At 42.6% G+C, this 19833-nt stretch overlaps 1 protein-coding gene across 3 annotated transcripts in view; it reads left to right on the top strand.

Annotated features, from left to right (window-relative positions):
• Positions 1–2909: 2909 nt before the first annotated feature.
• Positions 2910–19833, top strand: part of ABCC4 (ATP binding cassette subfamily C member 4) — a 142159-nt gene continuing 125235 nt past the window's right edge. For all 3 annotated transcript variants that reach the window (XM_041423392.1, XM_041423391.1, XM_041423393.1), the window contains exons 1-4: positions 2910–3116; positions 16092–16202; positions 18317–18437; positions 19082–19306. In XM_041423392.1, the coding sequence (XP_041279326.1) occupies positions 3043–3116; positions 16092–16202; positions 18317–18437; positions 19082–19306 (531 nt within the window). In that variant the 5' untranslated portion in view covers positions 2910–3042. The remainder of the gene's footprint in view (positions 3117–16091; positions 16203–18316; positions 18438–19081; positions 19307–19833) is intronic.

Genomic DNA, 19833 nt, shown 5'->3' with positions numbered 1-19833 from the left:
CAGCAGCTAGAATTACAGGTTAATCTGGCTTTCAGGATTTATTTTATTAAATATTCTTTTCCCTTTCCATTTTAGTTTTTTCTTCTCCAAAACTTATTTGGAAATGTTTTGTTTTGGACTTAGGAGTAAACTTAAAAAGTAAAATAAATATGTATTTCAAAATTAAGTGGTGTCAGCATTCATCAGTCATAATAATGGGAAATTAAAAATTTATTTATTGAGGACTGCTTTTTGTCCTTTTCCCTTCATCAAAATAATACTGAAAAAAAACCCCGTTATTTTAATATTTTGCTTTAATACTTTTACCTGCATTCTGGAAATAAATTACTTGTTCATGAATAGTCTACTACTTCCTTTCCCAAACTAAGAAATGTTTGGATAAACTTTCATTGCACAACTACTTCACAAAGCTGAAGTCAGCCTTAAGATTTACATTTTCTTTTCTCCCTCTCCCTGACCCAATCTTTATTGACATTTTGGGACTTGTACTATGCTGTCATACCTTTTAATTCACCCATGAGTATCTAGTTAGACAAATTTGTCTCACAGAAATCTAAACCTGTCAAATTTTGCTGATGAGCAGAGCTTTTCTTCACAAATTTTGGGAGATTCTTTAAATTTATTATCCAGGTTCTGGAACAGATAGGGACTATTTTGCTAAAGCCTGCCCTTTCAAACCACTGCATTCTTTCCACAAGTTTTTTTCCCTTGTTTTTATCTGGGAAGATCTAGAGAAAGCTGTTGACATGTGTACTACTTATTGTTCATGAAATTCTGTGGCACACCATTTATGCACGAGCATAAATCCAGCCCCACCACTGCTCACTGACATCAAGCTCAAGCTGGATTTGTCTGGGATACAGTTATGACATTCCTTCAAGCATGAACTGATGCTATTTATTCAGTAATGTAGTGTAGCCCCAACCCTCTTTTATCTCAACAACATGTCAACTCTGATGTGTATAATTAAAGTTAGATGCCACCCCTGTCAATAGTTTCACTGTCAATACATTTAAGCAGGAAGAAATAGGGTTGGTTGCTCCTGGGGACATGAAATTAATACACAAAACATAAGAATGGTGTTTGTTTTGTGGCTGGCTCAGAGTGGGAAGGAGTCTAGGAGATCAGGGTTGTGATTAGTTGCTCAAAATCTAGTTGGAAGTCAGTAACTAGTGGTGTACATCAGGTGTTAACATTAGGTCCAAAACTATCTGGCATCTTCATAAATGATTTGCAGGAAACAGAGGGCTGCCTCAACAAGTTTACTGATGATCACAGAATCACAGATCCATTAAGCTGGAAAAGACCTCCGAGATCATTGAGTCCAACCTATGACCTAACACCTCTGGCCTTGTCAACTAGACGTGGCATCAAGTGCCACATCCAGTCTTTCCTTAAAGACCACCAGGGACAGTTACACATAACTGGGAGGAGTGGCTGGTCAGTGACAGATAACACTCCACAGACTTGTGCTGCCATCCAGAGGGACCTCAACAGGCTGGAGAAATGGGCTGACAGGAACCTCATGAAGTTCGAAAAATGGAAGAGCAAAGTCCTGCACCCAGGGAGAAACAATCCCAGGCATCAGTATCGGCTGGGGACCATCCCAGCTTGGGGTCCAGGTGGACATCAAGTTGAACACAAGCCAGCAATGTGTCCTTGTGGCAAAGAAGACTAATGATATGCTAGGATGCATTAGAATGAGTGCTTACCAGCAGGTCAAGGGAGGTGATCTTTCCTCTCTACTCAGAAGTGAGGTCACCCCTGGTGTCCTGCATTCAGGTCCAAGAGGGACATGGACATACTGGATAGACTGCAGTGAAAGGTCACAAGGATGATGAAGGGATTCTAGTTACCTTTCCTACGAGGAAAGAGAGCTGTTCAGGCTGAGAGGGACTGGGGAAGACCAGGCTGTTCAGCCTGGAGAAGACAAGGCTCAGAGGGGTCTCATTAGTGTGTACACTGATGAAAAGAGGACAGAGCCAGGTTCTGCTCTGTGGTGCCCAGTGACAGGACCAGAAGCAGAGGGCACAAGTTGAAACACAGCAGGTTCCGTCTGAAGACCAGGGAACACTTCTTCATTGTGGGGGTGACTGAGCACTAGCATAGGCTGCCCAGAGAGGCTGTGGAGTCTCCATCCTTGGAGATACTCAGAAGCTGCCTGGACATGGCACTTAAGCAGCAGGGGTTGGACTAGCTGACTTCCAGAGGTCTAAGCTTGCAACTTCAGCCATCCTGGATTTCAGAGACTGCAGAGAAATAACAGCATGGCAGGGAATCATTCTGACACAGAGATTAACAGTTCTTTGGTTACTTCAGGTCCATGTCCTGCATTTTCTGCTTTCCTTTCAGTTTTCGCTACCCCTTTTCATCAGGATCCCTCTGGCAGGCCATGGATGACATGACTGGAGAGGAGTTTGATGATCACTTCCTCAGCCTTTGAGGACTGCCAATTTCAGTGATGCACCAGGTCCTGAAATTAATTAGCTCCTTTATTATGTATCGCCAACCTCTCCTAAACATTGTTCCTTTGGTTTGGTTTTCGATTTCTGATAGAAGAATATGGGAAGCAGCGCTGATAGCAAGCGTTTCTGGTGGCATTTGGTCCCGCTGTGCCTGACTCGCGACGGATTTTCCTGTCCAGAAAAGCCGGGCGGTCACCTCTGGGCGCTACGTGCACCGAGGAGATGCTTTCCATCAGCAAGGGGCACACACACAGGCGCGAAACCGGGGCGAGCGGAGCAGAGCACCCCGGCGGAGGCTCGGCCCGCACTGAGCAGCCGCGGCGGAGCGGCTCCCGGCGCTGCCCGGCACCACCGCAGGCTCCGCGGGGAAGCCGGGCCGGCAGGAGGCGTCTTGCGGCGGCCGGCAGGAGGAGGAGGAGGAAGAGGAGGAGGAGGAGGGCCGAGGCGGGGGTGCCGGCTCTCCCGGAAACAGCGCCGGCCGGCGGCAGAGCGGCGGTGGCTGCCAGCGCTGGGAGGTCGCTCGTGGTCCTGCGCCCTCGCCGCACGCCGGGCGGGTTGGGGCGGCGTGGCGGGCGGCATGGAGCCAGTGCCCCGCGAGGAGAAGCCGAACCCGCTGCAGGATGCCAACCTCTGCTCCCGGCTCTTTTTCTGGTGAGCGCCCGGGCAGGGCAGGGGGAAGGGCAGCGCCGGAGGCACGGCGCCGGGCTGCCCGCCGGCGAGGAAGGCGCCGGGCACAGCGCCGCTGGCTTCACCTCGCCCGGCCGCTCAGGAGTGCCGAGCCCCGGCTAAAGGTGGCCGGCTCGCCCTTGAGCGCGGCTCCCGGAGCGTCCGGGCGCCCCGGCGGGGTCGGGAGGCAGCGAGCGGGGAAGGGAAGCGGCGGCCGGCGCTGCCCCGCTGCGCCGTCGGCTGCCGGCGGTGACTGTGCAAGCGCGGCTCGGGCGCGACCTACCGCCCGCCCCCGCGGGCCCGGCTGTCAGCGCCGCCGGCGGGGCAGCCCCGGCTCGCAGGTGGGCTGAGGTCTCCTGAGGTGAAGCCGGCAGCCCGCGATAATCCCCGGCTGCGGTCTGGGGACGGCGCAGCCGGGGGCCTGCCTGTCTCGGGCACGGCAGCGCTGAGCCGGGCGGGCGGCGCCGAGCGCGGCCCCCCCGAGCACGTGTTTGGTTCCCTCGGTAGCTGCGGGAGGACGGGGGCGACTTCTGCTTCCTGGCCCGGGTAGCCATGCCCGGGACTGGGTGCAGGGCTGCTCCCAGGCATTGTTCTGCTTCCCCGTTTGAATAACGGGTCGCGGGCAGGGATTGCTCATCCCGGCGAGGCGTGCTGGGCTCGCATTCGGCGTGAGGCTTTGCCCTGCAGCAGTGAAGTGCTTTCTGACCCGCGTGGATAGAGGTCCCCGCCCTAAGGGATGGCTGGGCGGCATCCTGGCTGCTCTCACACACACGTCTGCTGCCTCCGCTCCGCACGGGCTTGGGGTCTCGCAGAGTGAAGGCTGGCCGTGTTGCCAAAAACTTTACGGGGCCCCATGGCTACCAGCCCAGAGCTAGAGCTTGGTCTCTTACTAGTGGGGACCTCGGCGTGGGTATGTGGCTGTACTCAAAGAGGTGAGGAATTGCAGCTCAGCATTTTAGTTGCTTTGAACTGTAGTAGGAAAACATGTGCGAAGTAAAACGGGAGAGCACCAAGCGTGTTTGTCTTAGCAGATCCCGTTTGGAAGAGCACTTCCAGAGAAAGCTGTTATCCTGCTTCACCTGCTGCAGCCTGGACCAGGGTGCACATGTTGCGTGGTGGAGGAGGGGGAAGGAAGGGAGGGCATGGCAGGTGAAGCTCTTTTTTTGGAAGCCTCTAAAACACAAATAAAAAACTCTTTGATTCTATAAGCAGCTCTGAGCAGGTGCAGAAGTCCCCTTTGGAAGGTAAGGGGATTTTAAAAACCCTGACAATTTTTAATTAAACATGTTTTTCAGTCAGGGATATGTCCTCAGAGATACTATGTGCAAAAACAAAGAGAATAAATAAGTTATAATAAAAAGCTTGTATGCTTGTGCAGAACTGCCTGTGTTCAGCATTTTGACTTTTACTTTAATACTAGGGATGCCTATGTTGGAAACAGCTTTGTTATGAAATCCAAGCAGAATGGGATGAACCTAAGTTGGCCATGTAGCATTCCAGGACTGCTTCTGGTCTGTTCTCTTTCCCTTGCTGGAATCTTGTGGTGTTACTGGTAGTTCTGCCAAAACCAATTCAGCTAGATGTGAAAAAAAAGCATGCAGTGCTTATAGCCAGCTTTCTGACTGCTTGTATCATTCTTTTTTTAGGCCTTCTGTATCACTCTGCATGCAGAGAAGCGTTCAATAGCAACAGTGAAGTACCTTAAATTTCCCTAGTTTTAGGCAAGCACTTGAAAGGCTCCTTTTGCCCCAGGGGTGTTTTTGGGTTCTTACTTTGCAAAGAGAAAGATATGTGGAAGGCTGGCCTTGGGGGATGACAGGTCTGCTCAAAGTCCAGAGATAACTGGAACTGGAGACTTCACAGTCAGATGCTGGTGTACAACCATAAGGTTTCTGCTTTGGAAAAGGGTTTAGTGGAGCATGTAAAGCTTTAGAATTTGCCCAGTGTCCTATTTCTCAGGCTTTCATAGCAGTGTAATTCACAGCAGTGAAAATAGCCTTCTAAAGTCTTGTCACTTACCTGTGGTGTGTGTGATCACAACTAACATCAGTATATTAGTGTTTTGTGGGTGTAAATTTCAGCTGAAATGGTACCTTCACTGTTCAGCCTGGAGAAGACAAGGCTCAAAATTGAGCCTTGTGGGTAAAATTGAATAAGCAGGGGCTGTCAGTTTTCTGCAGGTTAATACAGTTTTGCATAAAATCCAGGAAGTCTTAAAACACCCTCTCATTTAGCTGTAAAGCTAACTGTAAGGGTAACTCTTAGAATTACTCCCCCTTTCTACAGCAAGTGTAGCATCTCCCAGATGTGTGAGTAGTGCTTCATTTTAGCTGATGTCTCACACATCATTGTGAGATGTTTTCACCTGGAGAACTGGGAGAACAGTGCCTGAGGAAGGCCATCCTGGGTGTAGTAGCAGCCACCGCCCTGTGGTTGTGTGCCTGCTCTGCTCTCCACGTTCCAGGTATTGGCTGCTTGTTCTCAATGAGGATAAAAATACGACATTGCAAGCAGCTGGGCAAAGGTCCTTCTTATTTTTATTTTGTTTATATTTTTCTCTAAAAGTGCAATTTTGCCATTGTGAGGAACCACCCTCCCATTTGTTGCCAGTGGTGAAGAATAAAAGCTTACGTTATTGCCTGGTGCAAAGAGGATTGACTCCTGGGAGAAAAAAAGTCATGTTTTCATTGAGTTATAAATCTCAGGTAATGAGTGTGTAGGCTGAAGAGACATTCTTCTTCCATTGTTTGAAGCTTGTCTTCTTGATTTTGGGTTGTGACTTTAGCAAGTATGAGCTTGATGAAAGTTAAACGCTCCAGCAGTATGTTCATGGGAAAGAGGAGCATCTGAATTGTGTGTTAATATTGTTACTTTTCCAATGCATCCCTTGTGTAATGTTACAAGAATGAAAACTATTTATGACAGAAGTGTGAAGATCAGGGCAGTTGCAAAATATTCTTGTTTTCTGTGTCTTTCACTGAATTAGCTATATTAACAGAGGTTTATCAAAGCCCAAATTGGCCTTCTGGATGTTTCAGATATGATTGTGTCCTCTGACTTTCAAGAGTCATAATTTCCATGCCCACCAAATTTTTTAAAGCCCTGGCTGGTATTTCAGTTATAGTTTGGAGTGCTTGTATTTCTGATTTACTTAATTTATGTTGTTAGGTTGTTGGTTTTTTTTTATTGCTGGCTCAGTTTGCTGGTGTGAATGAGGACTCTGAAGGATGGATAGGAGGGTTTGCTTTCTTTTGAAGGTTTGTCCAAGGAAGAGAGAATTCAGCCGTGCTTTTCATGTTTAAACAGCTATTCAGTTGTAGAAAGCTTAGGAATTGAAAAAGCCTTATAGGCCCCCATGCAGTTGAAAATAGCACTTTTTTTGCATCCTTTTTTTCTGATGTGGGTGGTGGGGATTATTAAACTAGTAATTTAAGAGGGTAAGAATATTTCTCATTTCTGCCTATTAACCCATCTTTGATCTTGCATGTTCATTAAGTAGGAAGCATATCTTTATTTGCTCAGAGCACTTGTTCCCTTGAGTTACTAAATATGTTTTTTCCTATATAGCAATTGAATTTTTTGTATTCTGCTGTTTGGACGTCAAATCCACTTTAGTGGAAAGTTGCCAAACGTAGGGTATGATTAATTTTTTGAAAGACTCGATAACTTTTACGCTGTTAACAGTATGAGAAGGAGGGCAAGCTGGAACACTCTAGAAAGAGTATCCAGCATTTTTGTGCAGAGAAGTAAAAGAAATTAAGGTTCTTCTAGATTTCATACAAATTTTTAACTTCATCAGTAATTACTTATCTGTCACAGACTCACCATGACTGTGACAAGTCTTTGGGTGTTCTGGAACACTGAACACTGTCATCATCCTCAGGCTAGATGCCTTTTCACATCATGACCTGACATGCAGCAATTGCCATTACAATAACAGCATTAAAACGTGATCTGAAAACTTGCAGCAAGGCATCTTCAGAGTTGTTACTCCAAGGAATAAGTCAGTGATTGGTTTAGCATTACCTGTTAGTGTCTGGCAGCATTGTTTTTATTTACTACCTGTGTGCTTTAGGGAGAATGACAAAACCACTGTCTTCTTCATGGATCTGATGTGAAGTGCAGTGGGAGAGGAGAGTAAAAAACAATCTTCATTTTTGGGTTTAAGTGTAGACATGTTAAGTCCCAGGATACTGAGTGAGGACAATATGTAGGTGCTTGCCTGACCAAATGTCCTCATGTCACAGATTTCTCTTGTAGCAGTGTAAATAGCTACACACCTTATTTAACTTCTCCTCTCTCACCCTGTGGCTTAGATTCGGAAAGGCCACTGACTGATTTCACTAGATTTCTCAGGCAGCCTAAGTATTGCCTGCTTATCTGTCTTCAAGTGTTTCTTGCCTTGCATTGAAAGAAGTTATGGAAAGAATTCATCATTGTTTTTGGATATTTCAACTGGGCTCCAGTAGTGCCACCAATAAAATTGGTTTGTGTTCTTTACTGTGTCAGCGAACAGATTTGGCTGTGATGATTTTTACATCTACTTAACATGAAATATCAGGCTTTGTGACTTGCCTGGGATCTTGCCTGATACTTAGTGAATTCCCATGGTCAATGCCTGAAATTGCGTGGTAATGCCACTTTATAAAGACCTCTGAGGTAGCTTAGTTCATTATTGACTTACTGGTGCATGACAATTGTGGTGCTGTAAGAAACTCTGAAGAAATATGTAAGCATTTTCAGTATAGATAAACAGAAGGCACATTTTCTCTACCCTGAGATGGGAATCACACTTGCTTCTCTTTTTCTCCTGGATGAAAAAAGACTGAAGATCATACATACAACTTTTTTGAAAGATAATGCCTTGTTTGTTCATTTATCAGATATTTAATGTCCTGCTGTCAAATTTGAATCATTTGTTCTCCTGAGCTACTGCATTAATTTTTAAGTTTTGCATGTTTATTTGCAAGATGTCTGTATTATGCAAAAGAAAATACTTGAAAATTGTTGTTTATGAGGTAGTAAAGTTAAAATATGTGGATAAAGAGTGCTAAATAGATTATATGGATTACAGCAAGTGTGTATAAACTGTTGAAGTGTTAGCATTTGCTATCTACTGTCAATATCTGTGCTTAGATATGCAGTTGGATGAACTGTTAAGAGTATAATGAAACACAGACTATTTGCCTTTGGAATGCTTATGTAAAGCCTGCTGTATAATTTATGAGAAAAAATGTTTTCTAATTCCTGCAAAACTTCAAAACTAAGATTATGTCAGTTTTTGTCTTCTTTTCCAAACATAATTTCCCTATCCTGCTTCTAGAAAACTGTTACATAGAGTGGAGGAGGGAGATAACCCAGTTAGATTTTGGGAGTGGAAGGTTGAAAAGACCAGTCATCTATTTTAGGTTATTTGTTTTGTATCCCTGGCACTGTACCACTTGTAATAACAGTGGGAACTCACAGAGCATTTTAATTCTCCCTGTTTCCCTTGCCTGTCAGAAAGGATGTTAATACAGAAATTCCCACTATTAGATCCTTCTTTAATGAGTAACTACTGAAGTTTACTTTTATAAGTCACAATCTTCAGACATTTACATGAAATCTTTGGTACTTTGGTATTTTTCTTGGTCTGTGGTTGCTGGGTTTGGAATTGATATTTTAATGATAGTCTTTGAAATGCCACAGGTACAGGTGATGCCGCTCCTCTCTCCCCTGCTTCTAGGCCTGCAGAAAATGTTAGTTTGCAGTATGCTTCCCCCTTCTTCTTGCCATGTCTGTGCTTCTTCTTGCTGTCTGAAATACCAGGAAGTATGCTAGATTAACAAAGTCATTCTGTACCTGGTTGATAAACAGTATGAAAACAGCCTGCAATGAATGCAGTCAAATACCAGTTGTGTTACTGTCAGCATCAGAAAATGGGTGTTCAGCAGCTTAGCTGCTCACACTGGGCTGTGGAAAAAGCAGCAGCTTGGAAGATGAGATGGAGCTGGGTATCAAAGGTTAATACAGTTGGTATTGAAACTGGAAGCCTGAAGGGCGTTTTTGAGTTAATATGGCTTTGAAGTAATTTCATTGTATTCCTATTTTTTCCTTCTGTAAGCAATGAGAAAAGCTGCTCTTTAATCCACATTAAGCTGGGGAGGGAAGTTGCAACCAAAACACAGTTAGAAAGCATCTGAAGAAATATACCAGACTTACTGTGCTTACTTTATTACTTGTGGACAACTGTCTTCATAAAGAGAAGTAGGAGAAGGCAACTTACTAATGAGAATGGATGAACATGTGAAATGGAGAGCTTTAAAAAAAATCACGTGGTGACTACAAACTATTGCTAGGGTATTTATGAATTCTTGCAAAATGACTCTGTGTGTGTGTTCCTTCCTTCTGTACATCCAGAAAGCCAGCAGTGATCCTCTGGACTGAGAGCAGGCGCAGCAGTGCTGAATTGCACGGCTGGTGTCCAGTGTCAGATCACAAAGGTGGGTAAGGACCAGTGCAGGGAGGCAGGCACACTCCTGGGGTGAACCAGGGAGAATAAGCAACGTGCATTATTAAACAAATAGCCTGTGAGGAAACCCCATTTATTTTATCAAAAAAGCCATCTCCAAAGTAGGTGATTAAAGAGAAAAAAAAAAGTGTTACTTTGCAGCTTAGTTGTTGAAGTAGTGCTTCCAAGCTGCTCAAGGGAGGCAAAATCCTAGTGTTACAGAAGAATGTGAGTAAACAAAGACTCTCCTGTGCAACTGTTGAAAAATAACTGGACATTGAGTGTAAACAGGTGATGCTTGCAATTTAATGCACAAATAAGCTGAAGAGGAATGGGGAAAATGCAGTTTGTAAACCACCTCTTTATGGAATTAGTTGCTGAGAGCATACCAGATGTGGCTTTGACTGGGTGCTGTAAAATTAACCAGAAATTAAACTTCTGCTTATTATTACAAATAAAGAAAATATTTTCCTAATCAGGCAAGCAGTTTGGGTAGTCTGATTTTTCTGACTTGTCCTGTGATAAAGCAGGAGCTCTTGTGAAACTGGTGAGAAAGAAATTTTGCATTTGTGCAAAGGAAGGTACTGTAATATGCAAGTGACAGACTGTGGGATGATTGTTGTGGGGCTGGTCAAGGCAATAGAGACTTGTGGGTGCACCCAGGGCCCTTACAGACACATCCTTTGATATTAGGACGTTTTTTATTTGTCTCAGCTTTGTAATGTAATTGCAAATGCTTCTTTGCTGATGTTTTTTGACAGACTTTATCAGTTTATAAAGAACTTGCAGTGTATGCTTGGATTTCTAGAAAGCTCTGCAAGCCTGCTCTGCAGTGTGAGAATAGTACTTTTTTGTAGCAGGACATGATACAAACCCAGAGGTACATCAGGTCCCATCCCTGTGTTAATGAACCATTTGAGCTGGACACTGCTATTAGTTTCATATACCTGTCATGTATTTCTTCCTTGGCTGATAGGAAATTATTTTGGGATTCTAGGAAATCTAATTTACAAACTTTCTTTTTTAGGAAATTTTATTTCATGTATGAAGCAGAATAGCATGACTAGCCTTAATGATGCTGCCTTTTGGATAGCAGGGCCTGTTTCTCTTTCATGCTGTCTTTGAAGAAGGGGATAATTTCTCTTAGGAGGGTAAGCAAACACTGTCTTAGCTTTTTCTGTAATCTTAGAGGTTTTCCAGTATCTTGGTGGAGTTGCTGTCATAACAATTGGTAAAAATTGGACTTTTCCCGAGCAACCAAGTAAATTGTGGCTGGTTGACTGTGTTGTAATCTTAAAGGGTGTGTAATGTCAGGGCCCAGGAGTAGGGAAATGCAGGAAGTGAATGTTTATATTGTGGTCTTTGTGTATCTTCTGGTTCAGAAATGAATCACTTTCTTTTTTTATCAGTGCCCAGGATACTGCTGCAGAGGTGAAAAGCCTTTTGGGGTCAGAACAGTGATTTACTGTTTCGCAGCTGGCTCTCTCTGGGTTTGCACCAGGTTATAAAGCGATTTTTTAATTTATTTTTTTAATCTTTATTCCAAATGACATCAGTATTCTGGCAGTACCAGGGACTTAGTCTGGGCATGTTTCCAGACTGATGTCTTTGATCAGCTAATCGTTTTGATAGAACAGAGGCAATCCCAGCAGAACACAAGGTACTCAGGATTCTTACAGATATTCACATTTTTATGTGTAGGTCATGCTAGGAAGAATTTGGGCTAAGCTCTTTGAAAGGCATCATGTGAACCTTGTGTTCTGAAAGAGTAACTAAAATGAAACAATGTGTAGGAAAAAATTTTTCAAAATTCCTAGTGAACAGGAAGGTAGGTGGGAAAAGTAAAGATAGTTACTAAGGAGTCCTGTTTTTGTTGAAGTTGAATAACTTCTTGAGAAAGATATACAGAAAAGCAATGTGAGTCTTACCTCCCTAGCATGTTGTTCCTCTCTTTATTCCAGTAAAATAGATTAGTGTTGAGCCCATCATTGGGGTGAGAGGAGGGCTTTGCATGTCTGTCTATATATTTACTCAATGTCTTTAATTTAGGTTATTATTTAGCTTTCTTATTAAATAATAATGCAATTTGCACATGTTCTGTTTTCATAACAAATGCTGATTTTTTTGTGAGCTGTTTTTAATACTCTTTGAAGAGATCTGTGCTAGCTGATCTCGTTCTGACAAAAGACAGACCGCTCTACTGAGATGTCTTCCTTTATGGCTATGTTGAGGTTTCATGGAAGTTCTTTATGTGGGCCTTGGCTTTATTTGTCAGCCTCCTCTAGCAGCCCTCTGACAGCTCTCTGATTTAACTGAGCCTTCAGGCGAGAGAAGGGCTTGGTTGGTTTTTGTGTGTTGCAGATGTGTGACTTGAGTAACAGCGGGCTGTGTGAAATAGGTTGGTCTCAGTTCTGCTGTGAGTGCAGAGAATTCCACAGGGCATAATCTGCATGTGGCATTCAGGTGGAAACTTTTACTTTAATGACTGAATAGGAGCATGTGCTAACTCTTCTGTCTGGAAGTAGCCCTTCCAGCATAAAGTTCAGGATGCATCAGTGAAATGATGATGCTCAAACTCTTCTTGCTGTACTTAGGGTTTGCAGAAGAACTCATTCTTGGGATAAAAGCCCTTCGAGGACTAACCATCGTTTGAAAAGAAAAATGTTTAACCTTCTTCTAAAGGTCTTAAACTATACTCTGTTAATACAACATACTGTTCACAGCTTTTTTACTCCTGAGATCTCCATAGCAGTAGCTCTTAAAGAGGCATGTTTTGTGGGACACTAGTTAGAAAGGTCAACAATGGATGATTTTTAAAACTTTTTATACAATTTTTTCCCTAACCTTACAGAAATGTGGACTTGTGCTGGGTCTTTGCCATATTGTCCATTATAATAAATGATTCACAAAATGAATTGCAACAGTTTTATGCTTACTCTGGATTGGTTTTCCTTGCATTCTTTCATGTTAACATAGGTTTTAGTGCAACTCTTCTCAATGTTATGGTTTTAACGGATGGAAAAAAGGGAGAAGCCCTGAAGTTGCACTAAGTCTCACTGGAACGAATAGCCTTGAGACTTCTGACAGTTTTTACCCTGCACTGTTATCTCTCTGCTCCTTAAATCTTTTTCAAATTCACTCACACTGTAGGTGCAGTGTGGAGATGGTGGGGGACAAGGGATTTACTGTAAACTCTAAGAACTCCTCAGTGGAGATGGGCATATCATCAGTAAGTTGTTTTGGGTGTTTAAGGACAAAAGATAAACTGGATGGCTCCTATAGTCCTGTACACTTGAGAGTGTTGTCTTTCAGTGGGTTACTTAGCAGTGGTCAGCACGTGCTGCTCTTGGCTGTAGTGTGAAATCAAATGTTATCAGGATTGAGCAATTGCCTTCAGCAGAAGGCATTATTCTTCCTGTTGCCTGCCTGTGGTTTTTTGAACAGTGTAAGTAGAGGAATGGTGTTCTACTGGGTAAGATTAAAAGCATTGGTTTTTTAAGACTGTATATTTAAGTCTGTTTCTAAAGTGTCTTTTGTTTTCCTCTGTGTACTCTGCTGCATGCAGAAAGTACTTTATTCAGCACTGCTGAGGCCACGCTTGGGGCCCTGAATCCCGTTCTGGGGTCCCCAGTACAAGAGAGACATGGACACACTGGAAAGAGTGCAGCAAAGGGTCACAGCAATGATTGAGGGTTTGAAACATCTCTTCTGGGAAGAAAGGCTGAGGGAGCTGGAGCTGTTAATCCTGGAGGGAAGATCAGGAGGGTATCATCAATGTGGAGAAATACTTGAGGGGAGGGTGGAAGGTGGGCAGAGCCAGGCTCTTTGCAGTGATGTCTAGGAGTATGATCAGAGGCAGTGGGGCCACAAAGTGAGTAACAAGCGGTTCCCTCTGAGCATCAGGAAACATTTCTTTGCTGTGAGGGTGATTGAGCACTGTCGTAGGCTGCTTAGAGAGGTTATGAAATCTTTGTGGAGATCTTCAAAAGCTGTCGGGACATTGTCCTGAGCAACCAGCTCTAGGTGGCCCTGCTTGAGCAGAAGGGTTTGGACCAGCTGACCTCCAGATGTCCCTTCTGACACAATCCCAGCCGTTCTGTGATTCTGTAATAAATATCCTATTTATGTTCTGTGTTAAATGTCAGAACCAGTTTTCTTTTCACTGCCTTGGCAGCAGTAGCCAGTGAAATCTCACAACTGTTTCCGTAGGTGGGAGAAGGATTTAGCCTTTGTATTTTCCTGAAAGGGCTGCCTCATCCTGATTCTCATGCTAGGAGAAAGATAACTTTAGCCTCTCTCTGAAAGGAGACCTGTGACTTGTTTGTGGATGCATCCTGGACTAATACTGATGTTTCAAGAGAAGAAACACTGGGTCTCGACCTCAGGAGTCAGCTGAAGTCTGCAGATCTTTCCCTACTTGTCCTGGAGCAAACAGAGGCTATCTCATCCAGCAGGCAGAAATTATTTGAATGGCTTTGAGGTTATTTGCCTCATACCTGCTTTTCACCTGTGGTCTGCAAGAACTGAGGCCAAAGAAGACATGTTTCAATGGAGCAGATTCCTTGTGTCAAACCAGGCAGTTCTGCTGCTGGTTGAAGCAGTTGGTATTTGGGACCTTTTGTTAGGACCTTTTGTGGGGAAGTTGTGGTAGTGATTTGGGCCCTGATGCTATTTAACCATAAATTCTAAGCAACAGACTTGTCTGACAAGTACTTTCTGTTTCTAATTGTACCTGTAACATACATTTAGGAGTTAACAGCTCACATAAACAAATCTTCAGTACTCGCTCCAAGAGTTTAAAAAGGGCTGTTAGGCATCAAAGGTGCTACTCTAATGATAGAGACTTATTTTTTTTGAATGAGTCACAGAAAACACTGTGCTAACATGCTAAGTAGTGAAGGAACAACACTATATAATCCCATTTGTTACTTGCAGTTGTGGCATAGAGCCTGGGAAAAAGGTTTTTATAACAGTGCTGTCTTTGAAGAAACTCTCAGAGCCTCCTCTCTAGGGTTCTGCCTGCCCATCCACCCTCTCTAAAACTAGCCAGCAACCTTCTTGCAATCCAGTGTAGACAAAGTTTAATTAGAACATGCCCAAGCAAGAAATGTAGAGCAATGTGATGAGTATTCATAATCACTGTTGTGGTTGTGAATAAATAAATACCCTCACTATAAACCACCCCAGTTTTGAAATCTCACATGTAGGTCTTCCAGAAAATAACACGCTTCACCTAGCACACCACACGTTCTTTTAAGAACTGTGTTGGTGAAGTTGGGGAGTAAATAAGTATCAGAAACTAAGCAGCAGTTAAGAACTTTCAGAGGCAGTTGAAATCAGACAGACAGCTTGCCTTGAGTGCAAGAGGTTTTTTTCCAAAACAGATCCCTGACTTGTTGATTTTGATGGTGTTAACTGGTTGAGAAAGCACTTATAGGAAAAGCCTTAGAGCCAAAATCCATAGCTCATGGAAACAAAATATCACAAATTCAGCAGAGAGACAAACTAAATGGAAAACTGCAAGTTCCCTAACTTCATTGTTCTCACTAAGCCTTGTCTGTTTTGCACGTCATTCCTTTTCTCTCCATCTCATGGACAACTTGGTCACTTCTGTGCTTTATGCCATACAACCCTTGCTCTGTGGAGCACAGCTGAAACTGTTGGGAGTTCCCTGATGTGTTTCAGGCTGAAGGATCCAGGTGCATAAAAATCTAGTCTTGCTGTTCCCTGACAGTTGACCTATTTGATCTAGCAAAATACAGCGTTTTTCAACAAATCTACAGTACTGCTATTATAATTTATCTTCAAAGTGTTCTCATAAAATACTGAGCTTTTAAGAATCTTTCCACTCAGGAAACTGAGCTGTTAGGCATTATTTTCCTTTTTTGAACCTACACACTGTGTCAGTGTGCTTCTGTTTATATTTCCAAACATGAGTAATGTACAGTAATAATCCATTGTTTTCCCATTTTTACATTTCAGTGATTGTCTTTAAATTACTGACCTTTAATACTTTTCAAGATGTCAGTTGAACAGCAGCTACATTTCTCCTCAAGTAAATGTTACAAAAAATGTCTTTAGTGTGCATTACAATTTTATTTACAGCTTTAATATTTTAATAGTTGGGTTAAATTCTGTTTTTTCCCTTCATATTTAAAGGAATGCTGTTTTTCCTTTGGTGTAAGGAAACACTGTGAGAAAACAATTCCCTTAGGGCCAAAAAGCGTTGTTATGCTGGCTGCCTGGATGCCTGGGAGTAAGGTGTTATGGGCATAAAGAGATTTAGGAAGTGGGAAGTGCTTTCCCATTTGCAAGATAGGGATTGACTTAATTTTAGATAAAACTGCAATGAAATGTGTGGATGCTGAATGATTCAGGTAGGGAAAAGAAGGGGATAAAAGAATTATTATGTAAAGAAATTACTCTTTTTGGTCTACTGGTCAGTTTACTAATAATTTGTATTTAACTAGGTGGTTGAATCCCTTATTTATTATCGGCCATAAACGGAAACTTGAAGAAGATGATATGTATAAAGTGATGCCAGAAGATTCCTCAGAGAAGCTTGGAGAGGAATTGCAGTGGTAAGGAGAAAAATTGTAGAATACTTTGGGTTGGAAGGCACAGTTGTTCTCTTTTATTGTATTAATGCTGGAGAAGGTAAAAATCTTATTTCTATTCTAAAATTAAAAGCTGTTATTGTACAGTTTAACAAGGTTAAAAATGCTGAAGAATTTAGAGCAATAAGAACCAAGAGAACTTGTTTACCATAGAAGCTTTTTTAAGATTTTTTCAAGTTATACAAAATGGATCTGCATTAGAGTAATTCCATTATGTCATTTATAATTAATTTGACACTTTGCTTGCAAAAGACAACTTTTCATCAACTGTAATGGTAGTAATCCTTAATAAATGTGTGAGTCTTCTGACCTGTGGTAAAACAGCTGAAGAAACTTCAAATTGCTTTGTGTAAAAGTGGAGAAAAAAGTTTTCTATTTTATTTCTTTTTGTTTGTTTGTTTGTTTAGAGTGCAAACTTAATTAAATGACCCTATAAATATATGTCTGTTGAAAATCTGCCACTCACTGGTAGAGTGGGCAAGATGCCTTGGACAGCTAAAAGCATGTATCTAGGAAGTGTTTTTATTTGGTTTTAAGTACTTTTTCATGGACTATGTAGTTTGTAGTGCTATGGACTCAGAGGGATCTGTATTTTAGTAGGAAAATAGCTTCACATAATTACTGTTTATATGAATTGTTGTGAACCTCCCAACAGAGAGGATTTTTGTCTTCAAATAATCTATTGCTAAATATAGTTAGAGGAGAAGGTGGCTTCTGTATTAAGAAAATGTGGCCTTGCTGTTTCTTGCCATTACACCGAAGGCAGAGCAGATGGATTTTCCTGATAGTTTGGTTGGGATGGGAGACTCCTCAAGAAGCAAAAAGAATCCAGGAATGAAAGGTTATGACCAGGTCTGACATCATCCTGCTCTGGATAAGTAAACTGAGGAAAGAGGGTTGGTGATGAGCTCATAGGAGTTGCTGCTTTTAATGTCTTTGTAGCTGGAGAGCTTTGCCAAATTCCATGGTTGTGTCTTCAGGCATTCAGGGACTTGGCTGTAGGGAAGACGGATTTTTCCCATGCTTTTTTATAGTAAAAGCACACACTTGCATGAGTCAGGAAATGGTAGAAGAAGAAAGAGTGGTTTTTAATTCTTCTTCTTGACCAAGAAGCAGAAAATATAATTCATAAATAGCTGCCTACAGAAATGGTCTTTTCTCTTGAGCCAAGAAACCCCACAGAACCTACACAATTTCTGTTTTCAAAGCATGTAGACAATAACTCTGTAATTCTTGTAGCAAAAAAAGAGGGTAAAAATAAAAAGTGTTCTTATCTGTATGCTTTGAACTTTTGTTCTTTGTTGCAAAATAATTTGCTTTCATGCCTTAGACTCATTTCACCCCTCAAACTATCAAGGTCAGAGGTTTGGCAGAGAACACTTAGCCTTCAGAAGAGAGGGGAGGTTCCTCTCTGGCAGCAGCGTGCTTTAAGAAGTCCGCTTAAGCTGTGATACTTTCTTGCTAGAATCATGCTTGTTATTACTGTCTGGTTTTTGTGTGAGCAGATTGTGTCCTGCTTGTGGGCAGACGTGGTGATGGAAAGGTCTTTGCCACTCTGCTGACGAATCCTCGCCTTCAGAGAGATGTGCGGAGTGCTGGGTGACAAAATCCTCAGCAAAACATGTGGTAGCAAAAAGACAGGGCCAGACATGAGAAAGGGTTGGACATCACAAGCTCTCTGGGCAAGCACAGGGCACATGGATAGATAAAGACACTGCGCTGCCACAGTTTAGTCCATGGCCAGGAGATCATGGGACAGGAGGCTCTTAATTAAGGTGAGTGGTGACTGTCCGAGCTGAGAGGAGAAGAAATAAAGGAAGAGTTCCTCATCAGCAGATATGTCAAGGGTGATAATAGTCAACAGTGGTGAATTGTTTGTGATTAACCAAGAGCAAATACGCCTAATAAAACTAAGTACCATTCTGCGAATGAGAAGACATGATTAACTCCTTTTGTTTTATTAGATTTTATTAAGGTGATCAGGGCAATCTGGCTGCTAGTCTGAAAGTGTTTTATTCTAGGTAATTGCCTTGTGATTTTTCTTCTGTTCTCCAACATATTTGCACTTTGTTTGTCAGGTACTGGGATAAAGAAGTGCAAAAAGCAAAAAAGAGAGGAAAAACACCACATTTAACAAAAGCCATTATTCTGTGTTACTGGAAATCCTATTTAGTTTTTGGAATTTTCACAATGATTGAGGTAAGTGGTGTAAAATGTCACAGGACCTACTTCTTGGCTAACAGCAGTGTGAAACTTGTCCACTTAGACTGCATGACGTACTGGTGACTTCATCCTGGGCTGCTCAGAGAATCTGGTAATGTTCTCAGAAAAGTAAAACAGAGCTATAGCCCTGCAGAGACTGAGAAACTGAGTCATAACTGCAGGATTATGGAAGTGGAACAGAGAACTCATTTCAGTGCATTATTTTTGAGACGTTGCAAACCACTGACTTGCTCTGTAAGGCTTATCTGCATTTTATGTATCTGAGTGGGGTGCCCAATAGAAAGAGGTTCTTTTGCTCTCTGTAAGTGGCTCTAAAGGAAACATGGCATTTTAAAAAATAGAAGTATAATACATACTCATGCAATTTTTATAACATCCAAGAGTTTTTTTGTAACTGAGAGAGTTCTCCTTGAAGTTCCAGCTGAATTTTAATGTGGAACATGTTTCTTTTGGGTTATGTGTTGATAAAAATTGGCTTGACATTTTGGAGCACAATAAAGACACAATAATAAGGGATATGTCTTGCTGCAGTACTTGGCTCTTGTTTGCCTGTTTAGAGATTTGGTTAGCACGGGGTGATAGGAAATTACTAATGCTTTCCCCCCTTCTTTCTCTTTCAGGAAACCCTCAAAATAGTTCAACCAATTTTTTTGGGAAAAATTATTAATTGTTTTGAAAACTATGATGCCTCAGATGAGGTAGCTTTGAATTTTGCCTATTGCTACGCAGGTGCTCTGTCTGTGTGCACACTTATTCTGGCCATCATGCACCACTTATACTTCTATCATGTGCAGCGGGCTGGCATGAAGCTGAGGGTGGCTATGTGTCACATGATTTATCGGAAGGTAAGCAAACCTGTTCACAGCTGTATTTTGTATTTGACAGCTGTTCTGTTTAAATGTTTAAAAATGCAGTTTAAAAATGCAGTTATTTATTATGCTTAGGATTGCAATTCCATTCAAGTAACTCATTACTAGAGACCATGGGGAACGATGTGCGCATGTGGCTTTGCTTTCTCTTTGGTGCTGATGTGTCTGAATGACAGCTTCAGGCCTGCTTAGTGAAGGTGGTGAGTTAAATAGCCCTAAAGGCTTGGACGAGCTTCTTTTTATGCCTTCTGCTGCTGTTGGAGAGGAGCCCCCCCGCATTGCTCTTGGAGTGTTGCGTGCTGGAGCTGTAAGAGGTGTCAGCATAGAGCAGGAGAGGGACAGAGCTCCCAGGGAATGCTGGCAGCTACTCAGCCTTGCAGCTTGATCCCAGGGGAGGACGTGGTGCTTGGATGTCACCGGCTGCTGCAGCGCTCTCAGTCTCCTTGGAATTGCTTCTCTCAGTCTCCTGGGAATTGCTTCGCTGTCCAGGTTTCTCCCCACTC

The sequence above is a fragment of the Onychostruthus taczanowskii genome, unplaced genomic scaffold (assembly GCF_017590055.1).
Source record: "Onychostruthus taczanowskii isolate IOZ18803 unplaced genomic scaffold, ASM1759005v1 scaffold77, whole genome shotgun sequence".
Lineage (NCBI taxonomy): Eukaryota > Metazoa > Chordata > Aves > Passeriformes > Passeridae > Onychostruthus > Onychostruthus taczanowskii.
The sequence above is the reverse complement of the archived record's forward strand: the minus strand, read 5'-3'. Positions and strand labels throughout refer to the sequence as shown.